The sequence below is a fragment of the Dromaius novaehollandiae genome, chromosome 3 (genome assembly GCF_036370855.1).
Source record: "Dromaius novaehollandiae isolate bDroNov1 chromosome 3, bDroNov1.hap1, whole genome shotgun sequence".
NCBI lineage: Eukaryota > Metazoa > Chordata > Aves > Casuariiformes > Dromaiidae > Dromaius > Dromaius novaehollandiae.
The window spans coordinates 86,202,790-86,229,372 of NC_088100.1; the positions used below are offsets into that span (position 1 = coordinate 86,202,790).

Here is a 26,583-nt window from a genome sequence, read left to right on the forward strand (position 1 = left end):
TTTCTAAATTTCCAAGTGACATTGTATCAAAGGCAGTTCTTTACAATTTAGCTCAAAATATCTTTTGCCTTACAACCTAGGAGTAAAATTGGTTTGGTTTGTTGATTAAAAAAGAGAATTAGCTTCTTCCACTTGGTTTGAAAGGAAATGTCAGTGAAATCTGGATGAATCTAATGAGATTAGATTAATCCAGAAATCGTTCCACACAAATGATTCTCCCAGTTCTAGAACTTGCCCATCATGCTTCTCATCGAAATTCTTGTGGTCAAGCCCAAGTAAATTGAAGTGCCTAATAATCTCAGTGAAATACAATTATATATGTATAGTTTAGTAACATAAACATCTTTTCTAACTGATATTACTTATTACTCAACCTGAAATTCAAGAATTGTGTTAGGATTATTTCCTGCATTGAATCACAGATAGTAATTAGGTAATTGGTGTATAGCTAAATATTTCTATCTTCCGTAGATATGATGGTGCCCCAGTGTCAAGGTCAGTTATTAATAGTAGTTAATAATCGTTATCAACAGTAGTCAAGAACTGTAGTAGCAGGTAACTTTGCTTCTACAATAAACAGGGAAGAGATCTTTTGAGCTGGCGGGTGCTTCGCTGTTCCCCAGTTGTGCAGTCTGAAGTTCTGCAAAGGTGGCTGGCTTTAAAAACTTTGTCTGCAGTAAAGCTGCGTGAAGCCAAGGATACTCTGCGGTCTCAACAGCACTGACAGCTTTAAAGCAGTGTTAATAGTGGGTTTCATAGCACAAATATCTGTAGCCTGGGATTCGCAGCCTCTCTCTCTGACTGGCGCGAATTCGTGTGTTACCCCAAACCTGTTTGTGCAGATCTGCTGTGAAGCAGATCAACAAAGTAACTGATTCATCTTTTTCTTTGAGAGGTAGTTAGAAAGACAAAAAATTGCCATCCTTTGACACAGCTGCATCCCTGATGCAGTTCTCAGCAGATGCCTGGCAGGGGGATAGTTTTGCTGATGCAGTTGAGAAACTGGCATGATTTCTGAAAGGGTGGCAATGAGTTGCAGAGAGAGGGAACACCTATTATCTTAAACTGATCTTCTTGCCATCAAATGTTTTATATCATAAACCATAGTTTAAGTCTTTCCATACACATCCAGAGAGATTGCTTACTGGTTATAACATCAATTTGACAAAAGCAAAATAAATTACAAAATCTAAAGCATCATTCCGAAGCACTTTGCAGCTTGCTCTAGAATAGTGTGTGTGAAATTAAAAACTGGTTAAATATTGCAACTATATTTCTCCCAATTCAAAGATGTAGTCATTGCATTGCGAATAACTCTGCTTCTGCTGGTTAATAATCATTAAATAGTAACGTTTACAGCTTCAGCATCTCAGGCTATAGTTCCGTAGTCGTTAGTAATTGATCTGTGGCCTGCAAGATCACCCAGAAATATGAGTATGATCCTTCTCAGAAAGAGGCGCATGGTTCATTTTTGTCTAATTAATTGGAACATTTGGTACAGAGTTTCTACCAGCTTTATCCTTCTATACATCACAGTGCACCAGAACAGTATACCAGGCACAAAAGAACAAGGAGAAATGTACAGAATTGAAAGTGCAACATTAAACATACTAGGCTGAAACAGATCTATCCAGAAATGAGCAGCCCACAATCTGTGGAAGTGGTTGCTTGGCAAAAATCAAACAAGTAGCTCCAGGAGAGCCGAGAAAAAGTACTGCATGAAATGTAAAAGAGCGAAAAAGTTAATGAATGTTGCAATGGAGTAAAGGCTGGATGCTAAGGCAAGCTGTGTCAGTGTGATGTATTTCTCAGATTAATTTCAATACTTTGCCACGATCTGACATATCTGGCATTTGCTTGTTGATCCCACTTCAAAAGGCAAGATACAGTCATGTTTTTCCTGCAAAGTTCAATTGATACCATTATTCTGTGAAAAATGCAGGAGCTGCCGCTTGTAGTAATGTTCTGTATTTTTTTTTTTTTTCCCCCACAGAGAATTGGAATAAGAGGCCAAATGCTGCTCTGTGCTAGAATGTCTAACAGAGCAAGCATTTTACTGTTATAAAATCTGTGAAAAGACAAAACAGTGTTTTCCTAACTTATTCCTTGACATGCACAGTGTGTACCTACAGAGATTTGAGATGAGCCCAAGTCAGGCACTGGAAGAATGAATCTTTCTCATATATACAATTCATAATTGCAACTCTTAAAATAACACCCCATTTTGAACCCCACACTGGAATACATTGCTGGGAGAGCAATTCATCTGGAGACTTATAAAAAGAAGTGCCTTGTTCAAAGTTCAGAAAAAATATTTTGAATAGATTCAGAAGGTGATGTCAGGAATTAAAAATCAAACATTTTTATCAAAATCAGTCATAACAATAGTATCAATTGATACTATCAATCACAACATATCAGTATCAAATTTCCATAGAAATCAATCGTATTGATGGTATCTTCTGATTAAATGCTTTAATCCACTTTAAATGTAAAAAATGTCATTCACTGATATGACAAATGGACTTGTTTGTCTCAAATAAAATTTCTGACTTAGACTTCATAAAAGCTGTAAGTATCTTACTAATTTAATTTGCATTAGTATTGAAATTTCAGAGTTTGGAAGTTGACCATCGTATGGAACTAGCATTGCAAGTAAGTGCCAATGACTTGTGTTTTTTTGCACAGGATTTGCCCCCACTACTTACGGTTGGGAGGAGTTCCACTTATTTTGGTTCTTACAGCAGCTTTATTTGCATGGAATAAAAGACTCAGAGTACTGATGCTAATCTAGTTCAAATGCTAAAAGATCTTTGGGAGAGACATCACTGATAAACTTATTCTGGTAAAACTGTTGAGTTTTACCTTACACTTATTAATATGGAGTAGACCACAATTAAGTTACCTGTTCATTTTGTAACCAAACAACTTAAGGCTGTTCAGAGCATGTAAATCTTTAGCAAAATATGGCAAAAGTGGATGTAGGGAGTCAGTTCTTCTCTAGACTTTCTTCTGCTTGATAGTTGCCAAAACCCAGTCACCTTTGTAATGATGTGAAACTTCTAACTCTAATTTGCAGCTATCTACAGAAGTAGTGCTAAAGTTAAACAAAAATTATATGTCTTTAATTTTCTGTTTACATAAAAATGTAATACTTCCCTGTATTTTTGATTGCCAGCAATGTTGCCACCTGAAAGATTGGCAATAACTAGAAAGAACTGAGTAGGTTTAGGTTACTGCTCAGGTTTTGTGTATGACCCAGTGCCTTGACTTCCCGTGGTTGTTCATAGTTACTAAAGCTCGTACCTTGCTGACCATGTGAGCAAGACATGCCCTTCAGGAAGGGATGTCAGAACAAAATAATCTCTCTGTTCCTCCCTGCTTTAGAAGCACGTTCCTCCATCTCTCTGTCAGAGCGAGGCTTCAACCAATCTTCCTTTCCCTCGTAGTTTCCTTTCCATGAGCTCTTTTTGTTGTTTTAGATTAATTTTTCCAGAATTTCCCAACTATAATATTCAGAATAACAAAGTAGGCTCCCCAAAATCATGTAGCTTGTTTCAAAAACTAAAAATGAGATGTGGCATTATCTTTATCTGTTATGGTTCGGTGTTTGTCTACAGCTATGAGGCTTAGATTTATTTTATTTTCATGTTTGTGAATGAAAACAGAAATATTCTCCCAAGGGCGTAACTGTATAAAACTGCGGCCTAAAAGATGAAGTGAAATGTCAGAAGACTCCTAGAAAAAATGTCAGATAGCTCCTCTTGCTGTTTCAGAGCTTTCTGGTTTTTTTGACTCTTCTGTAAGATTTTAGAGGCCAACTCATCAAATTTTGTAACTTCCTTTGGAAAGAAATTTTTCTAGATGTTTTAATGAGACCTGGTAGTTGCTTCTGATCCACTTGGATATCTTGCTCTTGCTGAAGAGCCTTTCCTTGCCAATAGATACTGATTTCTAGATCTCTGTTTTTCTGTGGATAAAATAGAATTCTTGGAAAGTGAAATATCCTGTCAAAATTTATCATTTTGCCATCTGACAAAGTGGATATATTCCCTATAACTGGGAATAAATGAATAAATGACTGAGTCATTTGTTTTTCCAAAGAAGATAAAAAGAAGAATCCTAGAAACTGAAACTTCTGTGTTTTTTTTCCTTTCTTCATCATTTTTCCAATAGGAGTGTGAAAGCAGATAGCCTATGTGGGTTTCTATTCAAATATTATATTATAAAATATTAATGATCTGCAGATATCTGTTTTTTTCTTGAGTAAATTTTACAATTCTTTGATCTAATTTCTCTGCCCTCTGCTGATCCCAACACTAATTCCCAGGAATTTTCCTCACAGGTTCTCATAATTTTGCTCCTAGCTAATGGAGTGCCTCATCACCAGCTTCATGCTCTCCTTAATGTCCTTCATAAGGGGAACATGCAGAAAGAATCTGTTCCAACTATACACTGGAAAAGTAAATTCTACCTTCACATTCCTCACCCTCTTCCAAAATCCCCATGAAAAGTCGATTTCATACTGCAAAAGTTTAAAGTAAAGTTTAATAAAGTCACGACAAAAAGAATTCAAACACACCATTTAAGCATCATTCTACACTGCCGTGGCACTTCATTGATTCAGCAGTTCAGATACTATTCGGTGCTGGAAGAAGGATCAAGAGGAAAAAATGATCTTGATCAAAAAAATCAAGATCAGGAAATATCTAAAAGAGACAGGCAGGTCAGACAAAAGAGATTCAGTGGGAAGAAGGAAGAGGAGCAGAGAGTATCTCAGTAGCAGGGAACGAAAGGGGGGCAGAGGAATTGCTTTTCTTCCCCTAATATTCTTTGAAGATTATATGCTACTTCATTTTGGGAGGAAAAGGGGAGGATTGTTGCTGCCCTGGCTCGCTGTGGTGGGCGAGTCAGCCAGCAGGTGATCACTGGGTTTGGCATGAGCATCCTCATGGGAAAGGCGCGCTGAATTAGGTTTGTTGCAAAACATAATCAGAGAGAAGAAACAGCAGAAAGTGGCACAGAGAAAATGCTGGACCTGAAATCCAAGCACATTTTTCAACAGAGGCTTGAGTAGCTTGTAATACTGCATGCAAACATCTATGGCACAAAGGTTTTGTGTGTGGGTGTGGGTGGTGGTTGGTGGGTCGGGGGGACTTCTTTTGAGAATACTAGTCAGATTTTGTTGTCAATTGCTGTGTGATAGCATGTAGAAGCCGCCTATGTTTTGTGCTGACTCTCGTACAAAAATCAGAGGAATATTTTTCCCTTCCAACTGCTTTCATAATTTTCCTTTTGTTTACATAGCAGGACCATTTCAGCTGTCTCTTTAGAAAACACTGGCCTTTTTTGTTTACTTAGTTTGTTTTCTGAAAAAAAAAGGAGACACCCTAAATTCTATATAGCCCTAAACCCAAAGACCAGAAATCTGTCATCGAGTAAAGTACTATTCATTTTAGACTGCCATAACTCTTAAGCCTGGCAAGTAACTGTATACTTTCATCTTATCTTCTAAGAGCTGGAGTAAGATTTGATAAATACTGGGATGTGGTCTTTAAGCTGTCAGAGTTTAATGATCATCTCAGGCTTCCTTGGAGCAAGAAAGGTTCCAAAGGAATCGTCACACTTCATAGGAAAATACTCATTGTAATGAAATCACATTTTTATTAGATTAGGTATATAACCAGACAACTTATTTGAATCCAAAATTTTGATTGCTTTGAAGTCAGGATTCAAAGGGAAGGTTATCCGATTGTTTCAGGGAGGATGAGTAAAATTTTGATGGGAACGCTTGGTTCAAAGGCAGTGCATGGATTAGGGGCTGTCTCCTCCTTTCAGTCAGTGTATATCTCTGGGAACTTGTAAAGAGACAAATTACCCTAGGCTAAGTATGCTCAGGCCACTTTCCTTTCTGCCTATTCCTCTGTTTCTCCATTCATCTCTACTTGCTTTTGAGGCCAGAACAGTCCTACGGTCTGGATCTAGTCCAGACTGAAGCTAATCTGTAGCTAATACACAGCTGATATTGTGTAAGAGTAGCTAATACAGGATGCTTCTGCTCTGGTGATGCTCTCAGGATAGATAATGCATTGTGTTTAGCCTCTCTCTGTGGCTTCTCTGTCTCACTTCATGACATTCAGAGCAGTTAGAGAGTAACAAGAGAATTAGTGCCTAGATTCCAACCAGAATAGTCTTAAATAAAGATCCAGTTTTTCACAAATAAGACTAGAGAACAGTCTCCTAGAAGAGTTTAGTTTGGCTTAATTTGTCCAGGTTTGAGAGTTACTTGGCAAAAAAGTAGAAAATGTAACAATTGCTGCACTTGGTGGGCAATGATTGCTTTTTGTTCTCTAGGTGGTTCACCTACCTCAGGCTTTGCTTTCTGTAGTAGTTGTTCCTGTCAGGGACATGAACCCATGAGGTTCTTACACACTTAATGACTGTAAAATAGTTTTACACAAATTACTCAGTTCAGATCTATGAACCTCAGAATTCAGAAGCAGTTCCCTAGAAATACATATTTTTTATCAGTTTTTATCAAATCTTAGGAAGGATGCAAAAACAGGCGAAGAGAGTCGATTAAGAAAGGTCTTTTAAACATAGGTACACATTTATATGTATTATTTCTCCTGATTGAACAAAAAAATCATCTTGAATTTTCAGAATAAGTTGTTAGCCTATCGATTTCACTGTTCATTTAAGTTGACTGCTTGTAAGCCAATTATGGAATTTCAGGAACAGTAGAGATATGTATCCCCAGGCAAAAGTGAAAGAAAAAAAGTCTTTTGATATTGTAAAATAAAACACAAGGGTAGTGCAAAGGAAAAATAAATTATTTCCATCACATTTGCTATTCCAGCTATTCATACATCACTCTGAAACTCATGGCACAGAATTTAGCTACGTGTATCTTGCTGCAGTAACAAAGGGCAGCTCATTATACTGTATTTACAGACAAGTTACACTTAAGCTATGGGAAAAATCTGTAATTAATTTGCAAGATTATAAAACTGTATTTTCTTTGCTAAAATATGTTTAGGTTTTGTTAGCAAACATGCTGTCCATCATTAGTTACCCATTTATATTCATCTCTTGCTTCAAACACTTGTAAATCATTTGATCAGGATACAACTCCGCAGGGACTGCTAGTTACTCTGTCACATCAAAGGGTTCCTCCCCCTTTTTTTTCCCTCGTTTTGGATGGCAGTCACAGAGATCATTGGATGCAAATGCCAAGTTATTGCAAGATATTTTCTAACATCTGGTTTTTGATGGGCTTCTCAGGTGGTTGAGCTAGAAACATTGGAAGAACTTCTGAGGTGCTTGCATGATTTGGTGGCTTCTTGGCCTCTTACATGCTGCTTCCCCTTTCAGTGCCCTTTCGATTTGAGGTGATCTATGTGTTTTATCTTCCTGCAGATTCCAAAAATGCAGCTTATTGTATAGCTGAATACTATAAATATATGGTGTAAATCAAATGTCCTGCTTAACCATAAGGCATGTGGAAAGTTGGGTAGTCCTTTGTGGCATGTGACATTTCACATCAACATATACTGCACCAAGAAACCAGAGTTCTAGCAAGTAATTTCACAAATTTTTGGAGTAGCAAGGCTTAAAGTGGAGGTTGTGGGAAAGCAAGTTGATACATTTCGATTTTAAGTTGCAAATGAAAATTTGCTTTATGATATCTGCCTGTATGCTAACTTTTCTTTCTTTGATCGGCCGTCTTTGTCTATAGTTCTGTATTGCAGGTGGAAAATCAGGCTGTCTTTATATTCTAGTGTGCTTTTAGTCCCCCAAATGAGAATGCTTACTCATGAATAAAATTCAGTTACATTTTTTGTAGTTCACAGTTTCAACTTCAATTAAATGCCATGCTTAATATTAAGGATTTCAAGACATGTACCAGCCTAGTATGTTAAAAATGCAGACAGGAAACCCTAAAATAGGAGCAATTTTTTTTTAATTAAATGAAATTTTTGTTGTCTAAGCACAAGGTTATTTTTCCCTCATCAAGTAGACATGACAGTTATTCGTAAAATATCTGCCTTCTGTTTTTTCTCATCAATAATTGTCTTAGCTAACAACGATAATTACTTGTTGGAAAAAAAAATAAAAGGTAAAACTTGAGCAAGTTTAGATACCACTTGAAAAACTTATGTTGAAAAAATACAGTGATAACAGTAAAAACACGTTCCACTTGAACAAATATTTTTCAAATGCTTTTGATTTTTTTTAAATCCAACAGTTTTTGCATAAACTAATACCTAATGATAGCTAAAACTGAGAGCTTGAAAAATCATTTCAATTGGGATAAGCATGCAAAACTGGAACACTTATAATTTTTGATTGGGCTGGATTTGAAGAAATAAGCTGCAATGACAAGACTACATCTGCTGGGACTCTCATCGACTACTTTGGCAATAAAAAACTTCAAGTAATCATCAAAACAGTAACACTGACAGTACATCAATGTAAAAATGCTGTGTTGTAAAGAGGATTCTGTAAACTGTTTTTTTGATGTGAGTGAAAAAGATGAAATGAGAAAAGTTACAGGTAATGAATTAAGAAAAATTAGACTACTTTCTGATTGTTCTTTTTCTTTACCTGCTCTGTTGTTAATATTTCAGGGTATGCCAACCAGAGGCAGGAATTTGCTATTTTTCTCATTTCTGAACAGCTAAAAGGACTTGTGTGTAACAGGAAATTATCTTTTTCACATTTAGCATTCTTACAAGATTGTAGCTAGGATTTTCACTCATCGGGTGGAAAGACTGCTCCTCAACATTGCTTGAGTTATAATCAAGCAATTTCCACTCACGGCCTCAGGTCTGTAATTTTGCTACATTCCTGCAGCTCTAAGCAACTGTTCTAGGACTACTTAACAGTGACCAGAAGGCTGTGTTCCTTTTAAATTTTTTCTCCATGATTTCCAGGATTAAGACAGACGGTAGGTGTACCTATTTCCTTTCTTGTAAGGACAGAAATCTTAAAGAAACTAACCTTTCTTACTGTTGTCCTTTGCCAACAACTGGCATGACGAATTTTTTTTTTTGAAGCTGCTTTTCTTTTTTTGGCTAGGCACAAGACTGATTTGAGAAACATAAATTATCTCCTTATAGCCCCTCAAATTTCATTTGAAAATTTGGGCAAATTACTTTAATATATCTTGCTATCCGTTTTCAGCTGGCAAAATGGGACAGTATTACATATGCTGCTCATATCTGTGTTACATTGCTGAACTTATTTGTATGTGTATGAAGCACTGCAATACTGTAGTGAGTGTTGTGGGAATAATTCCTCAGTGCTTTTGCGGTATAACTGATGACACTATATAGGGTTTAAATTTCTCTCTCTCTTTTTTTTTTTTCTTGTTACTTGAGCTGTATCTGTATTTTATTCTTGGTGTTATATATTCGCTAAAAGGGTTTTTGTATTTTTTTCACTTCTTGACTTAAATTCTTACTGATACAGAATTCCAAAGTAGCTGGTCTTCTGGTCCTGAGGTTGGAAAATTAAAGTTAGCAGATACAGTTAATTTAGACACAAGAAACTTTTTATTGGTATCCTGGCAGAAGAGAAATTTAATTTCCTTTCAGTGAATGAGCTACAGGTTAACATATTTTATGGTATGATTCAGTGTGCAGTGTTCTGGAATATGCCACCCCAAAACATTTAACAGTCTTTCCATTTTACCAATTCATGTAATAGTATTCAGCAAACGAATTTCCTAAGCCGTGAAGTAGGTTGGAGACTGATATAGACTATACGATAGGGAAAAAGTTATTTTATTTAATAAAGAAAAGAGAGAAAAGAGACGAGAAAGATCAGAAAACAAAAGAGCATCCCAGCGTGAAACACGCAGGTCGGTGTCAGGGCCAGTGGAAATGCTGTATTGTACAGCCAGGTCTGCTCCGACTCCGGCAGGATGCCTCTTGCAGCAGCGTTACTTCCGCGGAGCCTCCTGGCTGCTTTGCACAGTATAATGCAATTTCGGGAGTACCCTAAACTCTTTGCTCCTAGCCAGGGGTTTTCCCCCCGCAAAGCCTTAGAGTCCAAGAATGCAAACCCTGTGCACGGATGATCTGCAGGGTTGTATGAACATCGTCTTTTAAGAAACTGTGATCTCAGCTCTTGGTGTTGACTGAGGTATATTCAAAAGTGGAGAAGAGCAATTTCTTTCCTTGTATCTCTTCATGTTTTGAGCTGAGCTTTGGTTTGAGTTGGAGTTGGGTTGGAGCAGCTTTAATTAACAGTTATGATTACAGGCAAGCAGTAATATGGGGCAATAACCTATCACTGCAGACCTACAGCATTTTGTCTACAGAGTGTTGATGAGAGGCTGTTTTTTTAGTAACCTCAGCATAAAGTTTTAATTTTTTTTAATGATCTCTGAATTGTGAGAAGCTATGTAAAACCCAGGAAATCTGCCCTATCATTTTGTAAGTACATACTGTTGCACCGTTGGAAGGGTGAAAAACAAACTATGAAAGACTTTTGGTCGGAGAAGAGCTATCCTGACACCCCCGAGGAATCAAGGCACGTGCTTCTTCATCAGCATATAAAATAATAAAGAAAAGGTTTTGTCTCAAGCAAACAGCCACAGACTGATTGCAGACTGATTCACTGGAGGGGGCATCATGAATTTATCACGTCATTTAATTTCTAGACTGCTCTAAATAGATAGGCTTATTTTACTTAAAAGCAATTGTCAGTCACGTCCATTATAAAATTCTGTTCTCTGCACCAGAGCAAATCTCTCTTCCTGCTAACATTACTTTGAAATCATCGTATTTAAACCTGCATGCAAACAGTCAACAGCCAGTCTCTCTACCTGAAATAGGAAAACGGTTTCGTCTGGATGAAGGCGTACCCACTTGGGAGCTTGAATCGCTGGACTGCTAGGTGCGCCCTTACTCTGCTTGCTTTTTGTTCAAAGCACACCGTGGTATCCTTTTAAATAGGTGGCATGTTTACATCTAATGCATCTATAACAGTATTTGAGGCATCAGTACACTTCTTATAATTTCACAGTGCTTTTTGAATTTACAGGCTTATTAAAATGTTCCCAGTAGTTCCCTTTGTTCAGTGGGCTGAAGAAGAGCTATTCTTGTACTGTGTAACCGTACATATAGTAGGGGCTTGAAAATTTCATTTGTTTGAAGTTACATATTAAGGAAAAAAGTTTTGCAGATGGAATTTATTTAACTACTGAAAGGCAGAAAGACTGTCCTTGAAAACAACTAACTATTAAAATGTAACCAGCCTGCTGTTTGAAATTATATTTCCATTTAATTAGCTCCATCTAAGATAACTGTACAGTTGTCAGCTTTCTTCCAGTTCTTCCAGAATGGGTCCAATATTAAGCAATTAGGAATATTTGCTTCCCTTTTACCTTTTTTTCATTTCCTAGGGGTTGACACTAGATTTCTTCCATTGCCTTAATGGAGAGAAAGATTATGACCTGATTCCTAAACTGAAGAAGCACATACAGACAATTTCTTTTTGAAGAAATGGGTAACTATAGGAATAGTGTAATGTTCAGAGTTGGAGCAGCTCATCTGCTTGTCTATAAGCAATGTCTTTACTTGGTTGGCAGCACAGTTTAAAGGAATGAGAGCGCATAAAGTATGCGTTAATGCCTATCAGAGCTGAACTGTTTTGTATCAAGGGTTACAGAGTAGGGGAAGAGGTCTGCAGGACCACCAAGCCCCTTACACTGATAGCAAAGTGGCATCAAGGGTGCTGAAAGGGTGGCGACGTAGCTTTGCGCTCTCATAATACGCTAATCAAGGTCAGGACACTGTCTTTCCTATGAGTGAGTGATATGGGGTGCACTATTTTGGGAGCGAAGGAGAAATTGCTTGCTGACTACCTTGCTCTCTGCTTGCTGACTACCTTGCTCGCTACTGTGTTTCAGGGCTCCGTTCAACAGCTTGATGTCCTTGGTAGAGTTCCTGGCAAAGCCATAGTTCAGTTATGAATCAGGAAACCAACCAAGTTCTCTACTGAGTTACGCCTATGAAGATGGGGAGGGGGAGGTGTTATAAAAAAGACATACATGTGTAACTATTCCAATATGTGACCTCATGCTCATTTTCCCATTATACATTCTCAATGTCTAATTTCCATTCAGAAATGTCCTCTGAACAACAGTCAAATAAATCAGGTAGAAATATAGGAATTACTGTTAGCTCTGTTGCTTTGCCAGACTGGATATGAGCTCTACAGGCTCAGTTTAGCAATCAACAGATTATAGACCATCTCCAGATGGCTGTAAAGAGAATGATAGTAGCTGGCTTAGAAGATCCTCAGTTCTTTACTGTGTCACTGTCTTATGAGAAGGAAAAGGAGGGATTTTGATTCTGACTCTTTGACATAGTTTTCGGTGGAATCCAACTTGCCTAATGTTATCTGTCCAGGTGTTGGGTGTTTAATATGAATTAACCATTGGGATTTTTCTGTGGTCATGGAGAGAGAGACTACTGCAAAGGATGATTCACATCAGACCAAAATAAGTAGCAGGATCAACAGCACTCTTGAGGGTATTTCCTGCACCTCTGCAAAATTGAGTCATAGGGAAATTACTGACGGAAAAGCTGTAATGTTTTTAAGAAGTGATACAGTTATCATTTTTCTATCACGGGAGTGGGATCATTCTTCCTGAGGTCAGTTCAATTAGAAATTACCCATATTGGCCGGCTTTTTTTCTTTTTTTTTGAGGAAAAAAATGAGAAGGTGTGTTGGATGTTCTCCATTGGCATTTCATTATACTAATAGGAGACTGCAATCTGAGCTCAGCTATGGGCATTTTAACTCCGGCTTTCATATTCTCTCTCTTACTGCATTTGGACAAATACCTGAGCTTTCTGTCTCATTTTCTGTAATATAAGCAAGATATGTAATTTCTGTAATTTCATGTAACAGATTAGGACCTTGCTTGTCTCATGAAGCCATGAAGATGAGCACAGAATTTTTGTTTATAAAGTCTTAATTTAAAATCTTATCCCAGTGAGAGCCCTTGATTGGGCTGATAGTGTGCTAATGTTGCGTTGCCTTCCAGAGGCAGCAACCATCAAAGGCAACATTGCTAAAGATCTTAATTGTCTCAGTACATCTTGGTGTGCTCTCTAATGCCTCTAAATTAATTATGCAATTTAATACTGTTATTAAGTCTTGAATTACATTACTTCAGCAGAAACATAAAGCTAATGTGATTGTGTGCCATAGGAATGGAATCACCTGTGTTTTTAAGGATTGTCCCCCAAAATTGCAGTCATTCAGTAAATGAAGTTTCACAGAACATTTTACTCAGGTGCTCCCATGAGCCACAGAAGACCTTACAGGTAAGTTATGTTCAAAGGCCACAATTACAAGATGACTTGGGAAGAGAACAGAAGAAATGAAGGCCATTGCCTTCAATAGCTTAAGTGCCTGCAGAAGCGGAAAATCTGTTAAATTAAACATATTTGTAGGAAACACACTATACCCCACATTGCAAGGAAAGGCAGTAATAAGCAAAAGCAAAACCACCAGTCCCTGACAATCCAACCTGGGGATTTTGCTCACAAATCTGATTATTGGCTAAAGTCATTTTTGTCCAGAACCTAATAACTAGATGTATGACATTTTTTAGTATTGTTGGCAGTATTGGTTCACAGCACCTTGAGATAGGTTTAGTATGGTTAAGCTTTGCTGGAAGAGGAAAATGGACTTTCAAGATACTTTGACGTCTGCCTGTAAGAAAGAAAGAGAACAGATACGAATCCTCTCTCCAGTTCTTGAGGCATCTTGTTTTTCTGGAATATTTAAAAACTGACATCATCTCCACTCAAATCATCTACCAAAAAAACCCCGTCATTTTCATTGCTTCGCAAATCATCACTTTGAAAACTATATATAGAGGAAAAGAATCATTATGTTTTAGGGCACATCACTTCTGCTGTGAGTATTGCAGGTGAATGTGTAGAAACAATACTACCACTCTCTGAATTGAATTAAAAATACAGAAGGAAATGTATATAGGCAAAATTATAGTTATCCCAGCTAGAAAATGCTGCTAGGGTTACTGTCAGTTCTGAAGGGACCTATGTACATTTACATTTTGTCTGGATGACAGCACTTCCATTACTATAATGACCTATAAAATCATGGAATAGCAAATCAATACTGCATCAAAGGCGAGGCTATCATGAATTAACCAAAAATGGCCGTTCTTGTGGTATTGCCCATGGAAGCCCAGGCCTACATACAGTGTGGGTAGCTTCCCGTATGTACCCTGTCTCCATCCTGGTCAGTTATAGGTTGGTCTGTTCATTCTATAGGCATTCTTTGTATATGTCTTGTTAGGGCTTCATCTCATATATCATGAATTTTAACTGATTGTATATACTTCTTCTGGAGTTAGTTACAGTAATTTACTCATATTAACTCATCTGAGTAAACATATGTTATCAACAAGTGTTACTGCCTGCTGCTGCTTAGTCCATTATTCAGATTAATCAATTATTAGCTTCTTGCAACACTCAGAATTAGTAAATAAATCCTGTGCAAAATCAAACCTTTATTACCCAAGCTGAAGAGCTAAAATGTGATAGCAAGGTCAGGGGTTTATTTCCCCTGGCGTGTCTTTCTATTTTTTTTTTTTCTAGTTCTGTCTAGATGTTTACAGGCATTAAAACGTTTGCCTATTTGCCTCCCACCCTCAAACACATGGTGAAGCTGGGGCAACTCAAGGGATGAGGGCATATTGTCAGCAGAGGGCCCACGGCTTTGTTTCCGTATTTCCAACACTAGAGTATAAGCCCTCCTAGAGCCTGACAAGCAGCACCTTGTTCTCAGTTTTCCTCTGCAGTTTTTCAGGTGTCTCTCTGACATTTATCTGTGCAAATTGAGCAAACTGCTTCTTTGCCCACCTGTGTTAGCTCTGTTGATTTTGTTAGTGGCATTTTCAGTGAGTCTGCAACTATTGGTGTTTGAAAGGTGCTTTGGCAATTATATTGGAGATAGGTAGGGTTTTTCTTTTTTTTTGGCAAAAGGACTAATTATTTTAAAAGTCACTCCTTAATTTAACTTTGGGGGTGGTTGTTTTTATTTTTAGAAAGTATCTTTTTTGTAGAAAAATTAACAAAAAGTTTTCTTCCCACATTTCACATTTTCTGTCCCCCTGCCCCCAACCAAAAGCGGGTTAGTTTTTTTGCTTATGTATGCATTTAAATGAATTACAGTATATTAGTGGGGAAAGAAATTGCCGAGCTGCTCTTTTCAGTACTCAGTTTCTATACACGGATTTAATACAAAATTAATAATAGAAGCTTAACTTCAGCTACACAGAAGGCTCCGCTACACATAATCTACAATAGAAAGGTTAACAGATTTTCAGACATGAATAAAAGCATGTTACACTACTAAAGTTTACTTACGGTTTGCCCCCAAATGGGTCAGGAGTATATCCTCACAGAGAGCACTGCTCATCAGCACTGGGACCTGCCTGGTTGTTCACAATAACATCAAAAATTAGCTAGCAATAAGTTGCATTTTTAGCAATGAGAAATTTTAGCTCAAAGTCAAAATCAGCAGCTTTGCCTGCATTGATTTGTGTTACCATAGATGATGATGTAATATGTATTCAGTCCCACAGCTTAAGTACAATTAGGCTTTGGTATAAAGAACAGCAGGTTTCCCTTTTATGTGCCTAGTGTCTAAACCGACAAACTGTTCCTTTGGATGTTGGCATCAAAGAGAGCAACGGCTCTCAAGTCATATAAATTGCCAGTTCCTGGATAACCGAAACATAAAAGTAAAGTCTCAGTATGTGCTTCATACTAATTAGTTGTGTATTTCTTACTATATGGACCTGTAGTATTTGGGAGTTAATTTTGAACCTAGTCCACCAAAGACCAACCAATTCTAGGCACCATGCAATGAATAAGAATAGCTAAACTATTGTAAAGAGCAAAAAACTGTTGAGAGGTAGAAAAGATATATTACGTTAATTAAAAGAACAGGACTCTGCCTTTCCAATGAAACTCTTTTACATCGAAAATAATAATTTTGTATTTCTAATGGGGTTGTTTGATTTAATCTGAATGATTGGTGTGTTTTTGCCCAGCCTTGATTTTGACTCCATAAAGAATCATAATACGTATTCAGCAGCATAACCAAAATGTCGTGGGTCAGAATAACCTGCATGTATAAATAATAGCCTGGAAAATATTTCTAAACTTAGTTGAAGTTGGTTTTATAATTTTATCACTAATTTTTATCTTTGAATTCAGCAGGTATGTGCTTTCTTCTGCCTGTGTTTTTTTATCATGCAAATCTTGATTTTGTTGTTGTTGGATCCACTTTAGTAAATAGCCGTACAAGAAAAAAGTTTGATTAGGCAGAGTATCATTTAATTAAGCACATGACAAAGACTCTTAAAATAATTTCATAACAAAAATTGTTGAAAACTGAGAAAGTTAAGCTTTAGGTTGAAGCTGATAAGGAAGTTGTTTGATTTGCTAGGGAATTTTTTGAGATAAATTCTAGATGAATAAATTGCCCAGTATCATGCTGAACAACAGGGGTTCTCTTTGAGAGGAGTACGAAAGCAGCCTTCCTGACAGATGAGGGTTTGTATGGGTTTCATGTACTGAAATAGCTGAATTATTGCAAAGTATTGTTATCACAGTATGTAATAGAGAACAGATAGAGAAGGTATGTCTGGGGTGGCCCAGCTGGTGTCCCCCGGCTGACAGGAGCATGTCCTTCACCCTGCTGGGGACGTCCCAGCCGCAGGGTGGGTGGGTGAAGCCCTTGGCACTGCACCCTGGGAGCTCCTGGCAAAGAGCCTCAGGCACAAAAATAAACCTACATGTCTTCTTTAGAGATGTCCCCAAGTCCCTCCTCTAGACAGGGGACGTCTTCCACGACAGCGTCACATGAGGTCTGCAGGAGCTCAGACTGCAGCTGAGACCCAGGACCTTGGCACCTGCCTCAGTCCGACACTGCTGGTCCCAGCAGTGCAATGTGAACACACTGGTTTTTGTTCACACCTAATGTCGCACACAGATTACATTACATCGCTGTAGAAGGTCACATATTCATTCTGGCTTGCAAGAAACATGAGTGTCTTCAATTTTACACTTACCAGTCCTTTTCTGAGTTGTGAGGATTTAAAATTTTTCTTTAATTCAAAAAAAAAAGTGATTTCTTCAGTTCCCCAAATGGATTTAGTGAAACTTCTTAGGTTAAATTCAAGCAAATGCAATTACAGTTGTTGTGTCTGTACTCTGTAGTTCTTCAGTGTGGATGGAGTCAAATATTTAACTATTCACAACCTTTTTTCTTTGCCCAGAGACATGGTTTTATGTGTTTGAATGTGAAGGCTGCATTGCAGCCACTGTCTGGGTTCATGTAGGGGATTGTTTAAGGTTTACGTATACATGCTATGAACTTTTTGTGATGTATTAGAGTGAATTTTGATAGGTAAGTGTGGGAGGTTTTTGCACCTCTTGCCAAAAAGTGATCTGCTTTCTGTGCTTATAAACATTTTTATTAACCCCATAATTCCTGATCAGAAGTTTCATTAAGACAATTGTTGAGTAGAGGCATATATACTTTATAGAAAATGGAGTTTAGAAAGAAATTAATGATTACTGTGGTTTTCTCTATATTATAAACCACAAATAGTTAGGAAACACCAGGTTATTTGACACTTTTTACTTGGGTACCCCAATGACCACACAGCACATTTCCTTTAATAGAATTGCCATCCCTTTTAAGGGAATTCCATCTGCTTCCAGTTGATAAGGAAACACATCACTGAGTGTGTTAAACTGCCTCGTATGCTAATTCAAAATTTTACCTATGCTTTACTCTCTGAAATTTCACATAAGACACATATCTTGGTCATACCTGAACATTTCCTGAAATATTGAAATTTCTGATTTTTTATGAGTAGGTTTTTCTGTTTAAGAGTAATCAGTGACACTGAAAACCATAGGAAAGCATAGACCTCTTTCTCTATTTCAGTAATAGATAGAGAAAAGGCTATCAGAAAGGTGGTCAAGGATGTCTTAAAACATTTGAATAACTCCTCTTAATAGTGAAACTCTGTACAGAAGAAACAGAGTAACATGTTTGCCCAGGTCATTTTTTTCAGATAAGACAATCTTCCACGAGAAAGGATAGATATTTTATATATGTGTGTGTGTGTGTGTGTGCATATGTATATATATGGTGGAGAATAATCTAACTCAAAATGGCTGGATGAATGAGAATATTTATAGACTAAACAGCAGATGAAAGGGATTTGCAAAGGCAATTACTATGGATACTAACTTAGGCTCACAAGAAGTGAGCACTCAGGGTGGGATTCGTGAGACCAGATTAGATGTACTGTGTAATGGGTGGAAAACATGAGGTACTCCCAGGGCTTACCTCATCTCATCCTAGGGCCAGCAACTAAAATACACCAGCCGTTTTGAATGGTCCTTTGATGTGCCAGCTTTCCTCCATTAACTGTAGAGAGTCTGTACAGCTCAGGGGTATATGCCTGTGAATATAACGGTATTTAAAGTTAGTGGGATGAACCACTTCCTAAATTATAAATGTTGGTCACTGCACAGCAAATACTGAGTTTCCTGGTTTGGTCTATTTATCCATAATTATCTTGTTGTGTCATGTAATGTTATACATGACATTTAACAAATTATGATTTTAAAGAAATTATTTGTTTGTGGGGGGTTTTTTAATAGAGGTGCTTGCAGTTGCACAGCAGTAAGCTCTGGAATTGAAGGACTTGAAATCTAAAAGAGATTCTAACCACTCTTAAATTTAAATTAAACACTTTAAAGATTATATATCAGCTATATAGACACATAAGTAAAAAAAGCAGTAAAATTAAAGAAAAATACTCTTCTATTAGCTGTTTTCCTTTTTCCTAACTGCTTGTGCTACTGATTATTTTCAGTGCTTGTATGAGATGCTTTGTACATAAACTAAACTGGGCTGAACACCTTTAGACTGAGAAGATCTCACTGAATAATTTCAGAATAGCCACTCAAATTTTCCATTAAAATGCTGAAGTCACTGTCCTTCAGTAAAACAAATGTGATACGTCTAGACTGAACAATTTTTGAGACATGAGGCTACCAAACTAAAATCATATCTGAAATGTCTGGATTTTGTTTTACCATATTTCTCAGATCTTCAAAACAAGACAAAGCCTTCTTACCTAGTAATCCAGTAACCGAAACTGAATTGCTTTAGTCAGTTGTACGAATCTTAACTTCTCTTCAGTGAGAACACAGTCTAAATTTGGGATGCTAATCATTTGTTTTTATCTCAGATAGTTAAACTGGATGAAAGGGCCATGAAACTGTTTTCAGTCATCCTCAAACAACTGAAAGTTGAGCAAGTTGAATGAAATACTGTTTGACAGTAAACTCATCCTTTCATTTTGGCCTTGGGGATTTTTTAACACAACTTCAGAAATGCAGAAGAGGGTTCAGTTCTGTGGGGATGTAGCTGACATTTGCACAATACAGAAAGAATTTATCCTTATACCTAGTGTTTCAAGCAACCGCAAGACATCCATTAAAATGCCTATCTTTCAAGTGCAAGTTGGTAGAATGAGTCTCTGCCTCTTTCTTCTCGCTAATTTATAGGGTATTCAGGAACTGTTCTTTCTTAATCTATCCTTTTGAAGCATTTCAACATGAAAAGTAGTATTTACATATATATTGGGCCAAGGTAAGAGAGAACTGCTGTTATTTGGGAGTTCAAAAGAGGAGACCACTGGTAGCTAGTGATTGCAATGAAATCTCTGTGCACATTAAGCAATTCATCTTAGGAATTGTATTCATAACAGACATTCAGTTAAAATTAATCCTGTGCACCTTTTAAAGTCCATTTGGCAGGTCCAGTCTCCAAACTTCAAGCAGTGAGTTCAGGTCCATAACATGCCTGAGAATATTTGAAGTAAACAATGAATAATTTTGAGACTCTCTGTCTAGTGAATTATCAAAAATGCGAACACTTTCGTATCTCTCGATCTCTAAAAATTTTGTTTATGTTTTAATGCATTTTTGGATCCCCCACTAGTTTCTTCTGAATTCATGACCCAAGTTTGCTCTTTTTATTGATAGTGATATCATTATTGTGTTATCTAGTTAGAAAGCTGTACATTTCTCTAGTACCTCAACTTTTCAAAACTCTTACCTACTTCTGACCTGTACTGGCTGGGAGTTGAGCAGGTAGCTTGCACTTTAAAACTGGCTTTATTCCTTATTTGGACAATATAAGGAAAATCTATTTTTATAAACATACTTTTTCCTTAAGGTAACAAAACAAATGTGAAAATAAATAAAGCAACAACCACAACCATAACAAAAACCCTATTCCCAGCAGGAAATTCTGTCCTGAACTAGATATTTCATGTTTTCCTTCCATATCAGTAAGGAGCATTCAAGCTTATAAATATTCCACGATCTCTTACCATCCAGCTTTAATCTCATCTTTGTCTAGAATGAGTCTAACCTCTTTCTAATTCAATCCAGTTAAAGAAAGGGCAAGTCAAAGATATCTCTTTCAGCTTGCAGACTTTCCTACACCTGAAGCTCAAGAATCAAAAGATTTCATGCACTTTAAATTCCACTGAAAATAGAAGCTTCAGGCAGACATTATAATATGCCTTTTATCTGATTTTGTAAAGTCATCAGAATTATAGCCATAAAACTACTGAATTGCCTTTTATCTGTGCAGGTATATCTATAGCCAGCTATAGCCATTTTTGAGGACGATAAGATGATTTGTAGTATCTGTTGATGATGTGTTGATTTTTTTCTTAATAGATTATTTAGGCAAGAAAATATAAATACGTAACTTTAAATCTCTCCAAGTTTCAAGAGGCCTTAATTATTTTTTTTCACTGCAAGACAAAAATTCCCCGAAGTTCAGTAAAGAAAACAGCCATGACATAAATTTTATCTGTCGAACACTGATATGAATATGCATCTTAATATTATCATTTTGTGAAATTTGTTTCTGACAATGAGAAACCTACTTCGTGATACACTTCTTTATAAACACAGGAATTCAGTTCCGTGATGCAGGGTCAATATATGTAAATTCCTTTTGTTGAGTAAATAAAGCAGAAATTACTGCAGCCAGAGCCCTCCTTTCCACAAAAGGAGGATGCTCTCATTGCCTTTCTGACACTGTAGGTTCGAGTGAGATTTTATCAAAGAGGAATTAAAATTAAAAGCACGAGGCCACGTGCAGATAGACTTCTGGTTTAAAACAGGCTTTCTTACGAATGCTGCAAAGGAACCACATGACTTGTAAAACGTGATCTTCAGTTCCGCGCTGGGGAGGCCGAGCACCCAGCTGTGCAGACGGCAGCAGCTTTTAAAGCATACGTAGCTGTCGTGCCAGAAGCCACAGTCCGCTGTCGTCCGTGGCACGGCCACACGCAGGCTCCCTAACTCCGGTTCGTTGGCCATGCCACCCCCCGAGGCAGGCCCACGCTGAAACCCCCCAAGGGGCAGTCCCACAATTTAATAGCTCCCGTGCCGATGCCCAGCAGCACTGCGGGAACTGAAGTTACTAGCACATGCACAGCCACTGAGGTCAGAGCGGCTGCCGCTGACTCGGATAGGTCCAGGATTTCAGGTGGGTAATTGGGGTACTTTTGGCAAGTCTCCCCAAAAGGCTAAAGGAGGGCTACTGAACCGTACCAGCGTAGGAGAGTGCTCCAAACAAAAAGTGTCATTTATTGCCAGATGTAGAAAACAAATCAGCCTGGTTTCCATCTTCCCTGATTTTATCCTGGGTGTTTCGTGGGAAAGCAATGGTGCTTTGAGCCTGTCACATTACGTATAAGTGTCTACCTCCGAATGCTTTGAATAAAATAAGGCAGTCTCCAGTTTGTAAAAGAATCAAATTTCAAAAATCACAGTTCTAAAAGCACAGTCTGGGGGGGAGAGGGAGGCAGCAGGTGGGAGGGTTTGGTTTTACAGGTGTAGTTTTTTCCAGGAGCCCTAACGTCCTGCTCCCTTGATGAGATCCGGGCTTGATGTCCCTCCAGAAGCAGGAAGTGTTGCTAATCTCCTATGGAAAACAAATTTTGAAAATGTTATGGATTTCAGTTCCTCAGATACATAAGCCTTTTGCACAGTTTCTTCAAATGAACTTTGATGATCTTCATAATCCAAATTGTCAGCTGTTTTTGACTGCTTTTTATTGCTTTTCATACTGAGTAGAGTTTATTAGTTTTGTATCTAAGTATATGAATGACAGATGCTTTTTTTGAGGAATCTTAGTTAATCATAAATGAGGGCAATGAACTCCAAAGCTCTGAATTGCAACCTGCATGGATAGGGAAGTAAAACTGGATTCTTGGTAGTAATGGTTTAACATTAAAATATAGTAGATAATACAGGGAAGTAATTTATTTATCAAGTACAGTTTGAAAAACTAATATAATATATTAGCTTATTGCTAACTAAAACCATAATAGCTTGATAAGAGCGAAATTATTAAGAGATATTAAAATTCCTGTTTTAATTATCAGGAACTGTAATTTCCCAACTAAATAAAAGGAATTATCCCTTTTGAATGGTTTTGCAGTCTTAAAAGTGACTCCAGAAAGTGGCTTTGGTGATGAGGCAGATTTTTTTTCTCTGCATTTTCTCTGCATTTACACATGATAGTGTAAATGAAAAAAACTTTTCACCCACTATACTTTCTGTATGCAAATTACTTTAGAATTTATTTTTTAAGTATTGAATTCATGTTGCTGTTTCATGGGTAACTGCCTGTAAGAGTTCCACTGAGGACCTTTAGAGACCTCATTTAAAAAATAATTGGCACATGCCATGAAAGTCTTATTTTTAATAGATGAGTGAGTTGCTGTGAGGTTGTTTCACTGCTGCAGCCTTGGAACTAAGGGCTGAAACTGGAGCTTCTGTCTTTGAAAGTGTGGCACTGCGCCTCCTGAGCTCCTCCTGTGTTTGGCTTGCTTTGCTTTGTGACCTGAGGTGCAGGCAGGTTACTTTATTCTGCCCTTCTTTTGCACTGGGAGTAGTGGGACAGAGAAAGCATTTGAGTAGCAGTGTAAATACCTGGAAAATAAATACCCAGTTGCTTCAGGTAGTGGTTTGAACTGGGCTAAGAGGGTAACAAAGGGCGTGCTGACAAAACACTCAATGCTCTTCCTGCTGCTGCTAAGAATTGCATGGCGCTGTTGGTAAGACAAATAATGTACCTTCTTTCTTTCTTTCCTGGCTACATTTCATCTGACCCACTTCCTTTCCATTCATTCTCCCAAATGTAACCTTGGTTGTTTTTGTTTGGCATGAGGGGTTGACCATTGGGGCTCACCTCCACCCCAATGCATTGCGCCCGCGGCCGTGCAGAGCCAGCGGAGAGCGGGGCTGTCGCGCTGGAGAGGGTTTTGCTGGAGAGGGAAGAGATCTTCAGAGTTAATGGTGTATTGGTTTCAAAGCTGTGTTGGAAGAGCTGCGTCAGCATACAATAATGTACATGGATATAAATGTATATTTTCTTTTCTTATAAAGATGAAGTAGAACATCACCTCATTTGGTGAAAAAAAGGCGAGCCAAGTTGTCTGCCCTAGCAGTGAGCTGCTCCTGTGATGCAGCGGTGTCTCAGCGTTGCTCTCTGTGCGGCTGGAGATGCCAGATTTGAGGTACACGCCATCCTGCTTCCCTTGCTGACTCCACTGCAGCCTTCTTTGTGATGTCTTAGATAAATCAGCCTGGGAAATCAGCTTTGTTATCCTCATACCAGTTTGTCACTTGGTTTGAAGTCATCTGAAATGACTGTGATTTTGTTTAACCCTTTGGGGTAGATGTGAGCATCCTGCAAGCTTGTCATTACTATCTTATTGCAACTACTCCAGATCTGTGTGATACACAGGTGCTTGAGTTGTACATCTTACTTTCAGCTAAGTCTCTGTGATCTAAAAAATGGTTTTATTGGATTAAATGGATTAAATTCAGGAATAGAAAGTGTTAATAGATTTTGTTTGCTCGTTGTCCAAAGGATATCCTTCTGCATATATGGCTGCTGCTCGTCCATGTGTCTGCTAAACTAATAATTCCTTCTCTGTCTCTCGTTTCATTCACAGCCTACATGCTGACACACTACCAGTTTTGTTTCCAAAGGGGGAGTTTACAGAACGACGCAGTGCCTGATCCTACTAGCCGCTTTGATGTTCCTCACTGGACCATGTAGGTAAAATTCAAAGAAACATATATTCACCTTATATCTTTCTAAGTCTTCAGCGTATCAAGAAACAGCTGAATTTTTGGCAACAGTGCTCAGCTTGCTCAATAAGGTTCTTTGGGAATTTGTGGACCACAAAGCCACTGAATCAGGCCCTCCAACTTTGCAGTGCGTTATATCATCGATAGACATGACTGTGGACCATCATATGTCAATACGTGTTTGTTCTTCCTCCTGCATCTCCTTTAAAAGTTTGTCGGTGCCAGGAACGCTGTATTTCCTGTTATTCCTGTAGGCGTACCTGAGCTAACAGTGAACTTTAATAGCAGCCACAGTGGTGCAGACTTTGGCTTAGATACAAAACCAGGCAGAGAAATTGAATAAATTCTCAAGCAATCAGCAGATCTTGAGCTTCATGTTATTACAACTGCAGAGTTTGCAGAATAAGAGCTAGCCAGTGTAAGAACTAGACTGAACAGGTTTACATGAATTAACCTCTATGCCTTTTGGCCTACCTTGAGAAGAGCAGAGCAGGATCATGGTATTGGTAAGTAGGAGAGAGATGCGTTCAGATTATTCCTATTCATTTTGAGGTCCTGTGCAAACCTTCATGGTTTCTATGAATTTTAGGCAAAACAAAAGAGATAGCCCATATTCCACCTCCAGAACTTCTCTGCAGAATAATTCAGTCTTACTGTAGAGATGAGAATCAACCGAGTTAAATTCAACTTCTTGAAAAGTATGTTTTCCCCTCCGGTTTTGATATGCTGTCTGAGTTTAGTTTCAGCAAGCCATTTCCCTCTGAGAGAGGAAACTTAGGCGAAGAACGAAATTGTTCCAAATAAATTGCCAGCATTCATTATCACTTATCTGCCTTCTCCCTTGTATGTTACAATGTTTTATGACTCAGTAGCAGTGTCATTTATAATAATTTACTTGAATTGGTAGGCTTCAGAGTTCACGTGCATGCTATATTCGTTGCTTCTTTTATGTTTCTTACACATTTCTGTTGTATTTCTAATGTTGTGGAACTGAACTGCAAACTTGCAAGTATAACTGTGGTTCAGAAGATCTGTATTTACACAGGCAGCCTCACTCTCCTTACACAGAAAAACAGCTCCCCCCACATACTTGCTTTAGCAAGTGTGGCACTGACAGTTTAGTGTGATCATTTCTGGAGTATGTTGAGATTTCTGTCGTTCCATTCTGCCAGTCTGGAGAAAGCATCTAACTAACTCATATCAGCAAGGCGTTTTCATGGCATGTTAGCTAAATCTTTATGGCTTCAATATTAGCAATAAGCGGCTCAGATGAATCCTGCAACGAAGGATTGCGTTCATATCCATTGTGTTCATATCCTGAAATTAGGACGTGATATCTTGCACGCTGTTACGCAGCTGGCCATATTCAGTTACAGTTGTTTTCAGCTTTCATATTGTATTAACCATCTTCCAGCTTTAGTTAGATGGTTTTTTTCATCTATGTATGTATTTTAAAAGCAATGGCAACCATATGTTGTGTGTATGGTTTTACCGAAAGGGTTTTTTTTTCTCTCCCTCTGCAGATGACAAATAGATTTTCTATTAATTAAATACTGAAAAACACAAATACAATTTCTGCTTTCGTAGTGAAACTCACATTGTCACTGCTCGTGTGTGGGTTGGTTTAGGTCTAGACTGGAGAAGAGGTTCTTGTTCCCTAGTTTGAGTACCCAGAATCTTCCCCAGCTGTAACTGGAGGGCAGGACAGGGACCCCAGAAGGTGCTGGCTATGCCAGAGAGGACACCGAGTCTGAAGAGAATGCCTTTTCTGCAGGTTTCAGTGGCACAACTTTCATGTGACGGTATTTTTAACTGAGACCAATATTCAGGGTACTCACATTGGAACAGGAATGGAACTGTATTCAGTTTTAACTTAAGAAGAAAGTAACAAAGAAAATAGCTGGATTCATGTAATTCACTTCTGCAAATTTTGCTACAATCCACATCTCTTTCTCTCTCTGTATAAGTTTATATTTGTCACTTAGATTATTATGTGACAGTGGGAAAATGGTAAGCAAAAACTAAAGGGCTAAAGCACCAAACCGTATAATCCAGTCTAAAAGAAATATAATAACATCGCTTTCAGAAAGCCAGAAATGAATGTCAGGTTTTTTCTGATACTAAATTAGATTAAATAACAACAACACAGGCATTCATGCAAATAAATTTAGTGGATTGCTTTATATTTACACTGTTTTGCTACCTCTTAAGGGATTATAGGTATAAAGAAATAATAATGTGCTTTACTACTTACAAATGTACAGTGCATCAAACAGAATTTGTCAGTTCATCTGAACTCATTGCA

At 37.9% G+C, this 26,583-nt stretch overlaps 1 protein-coding gene across 3 annotated transcripts in view; it reads left to right on the forward strand.

Annotated features, from left to right (window-relative positions):
* Window positions 1–26,583, forward strand: part of CHRM3 (cholinergic receptor muscarinic 3) — a 276,502-nt gene that overhangs the window by 129,685 nt on the left and 120,234 nt on the right. Inside the window, exon 3 of one of the 3 annotated variants that reach the window (XM_064509353.1) lies at window positions 24,140–24,246. In XM_064509353.1, the coding sequence (XP_064365423.1) occupies window positions 24,224–24,246 (23 nt within the window). In that variant the 5' untranslated portion in view covers window positions 24,140–24,223. Of the gene's footprint in view, window positions 1–24,139; window positions 24,247–26,583 lie in introns of those variants that run through there. The other 2 variants (XM_064509352.1, XM_026102544.2) reach the window with 2 other exon arrangements.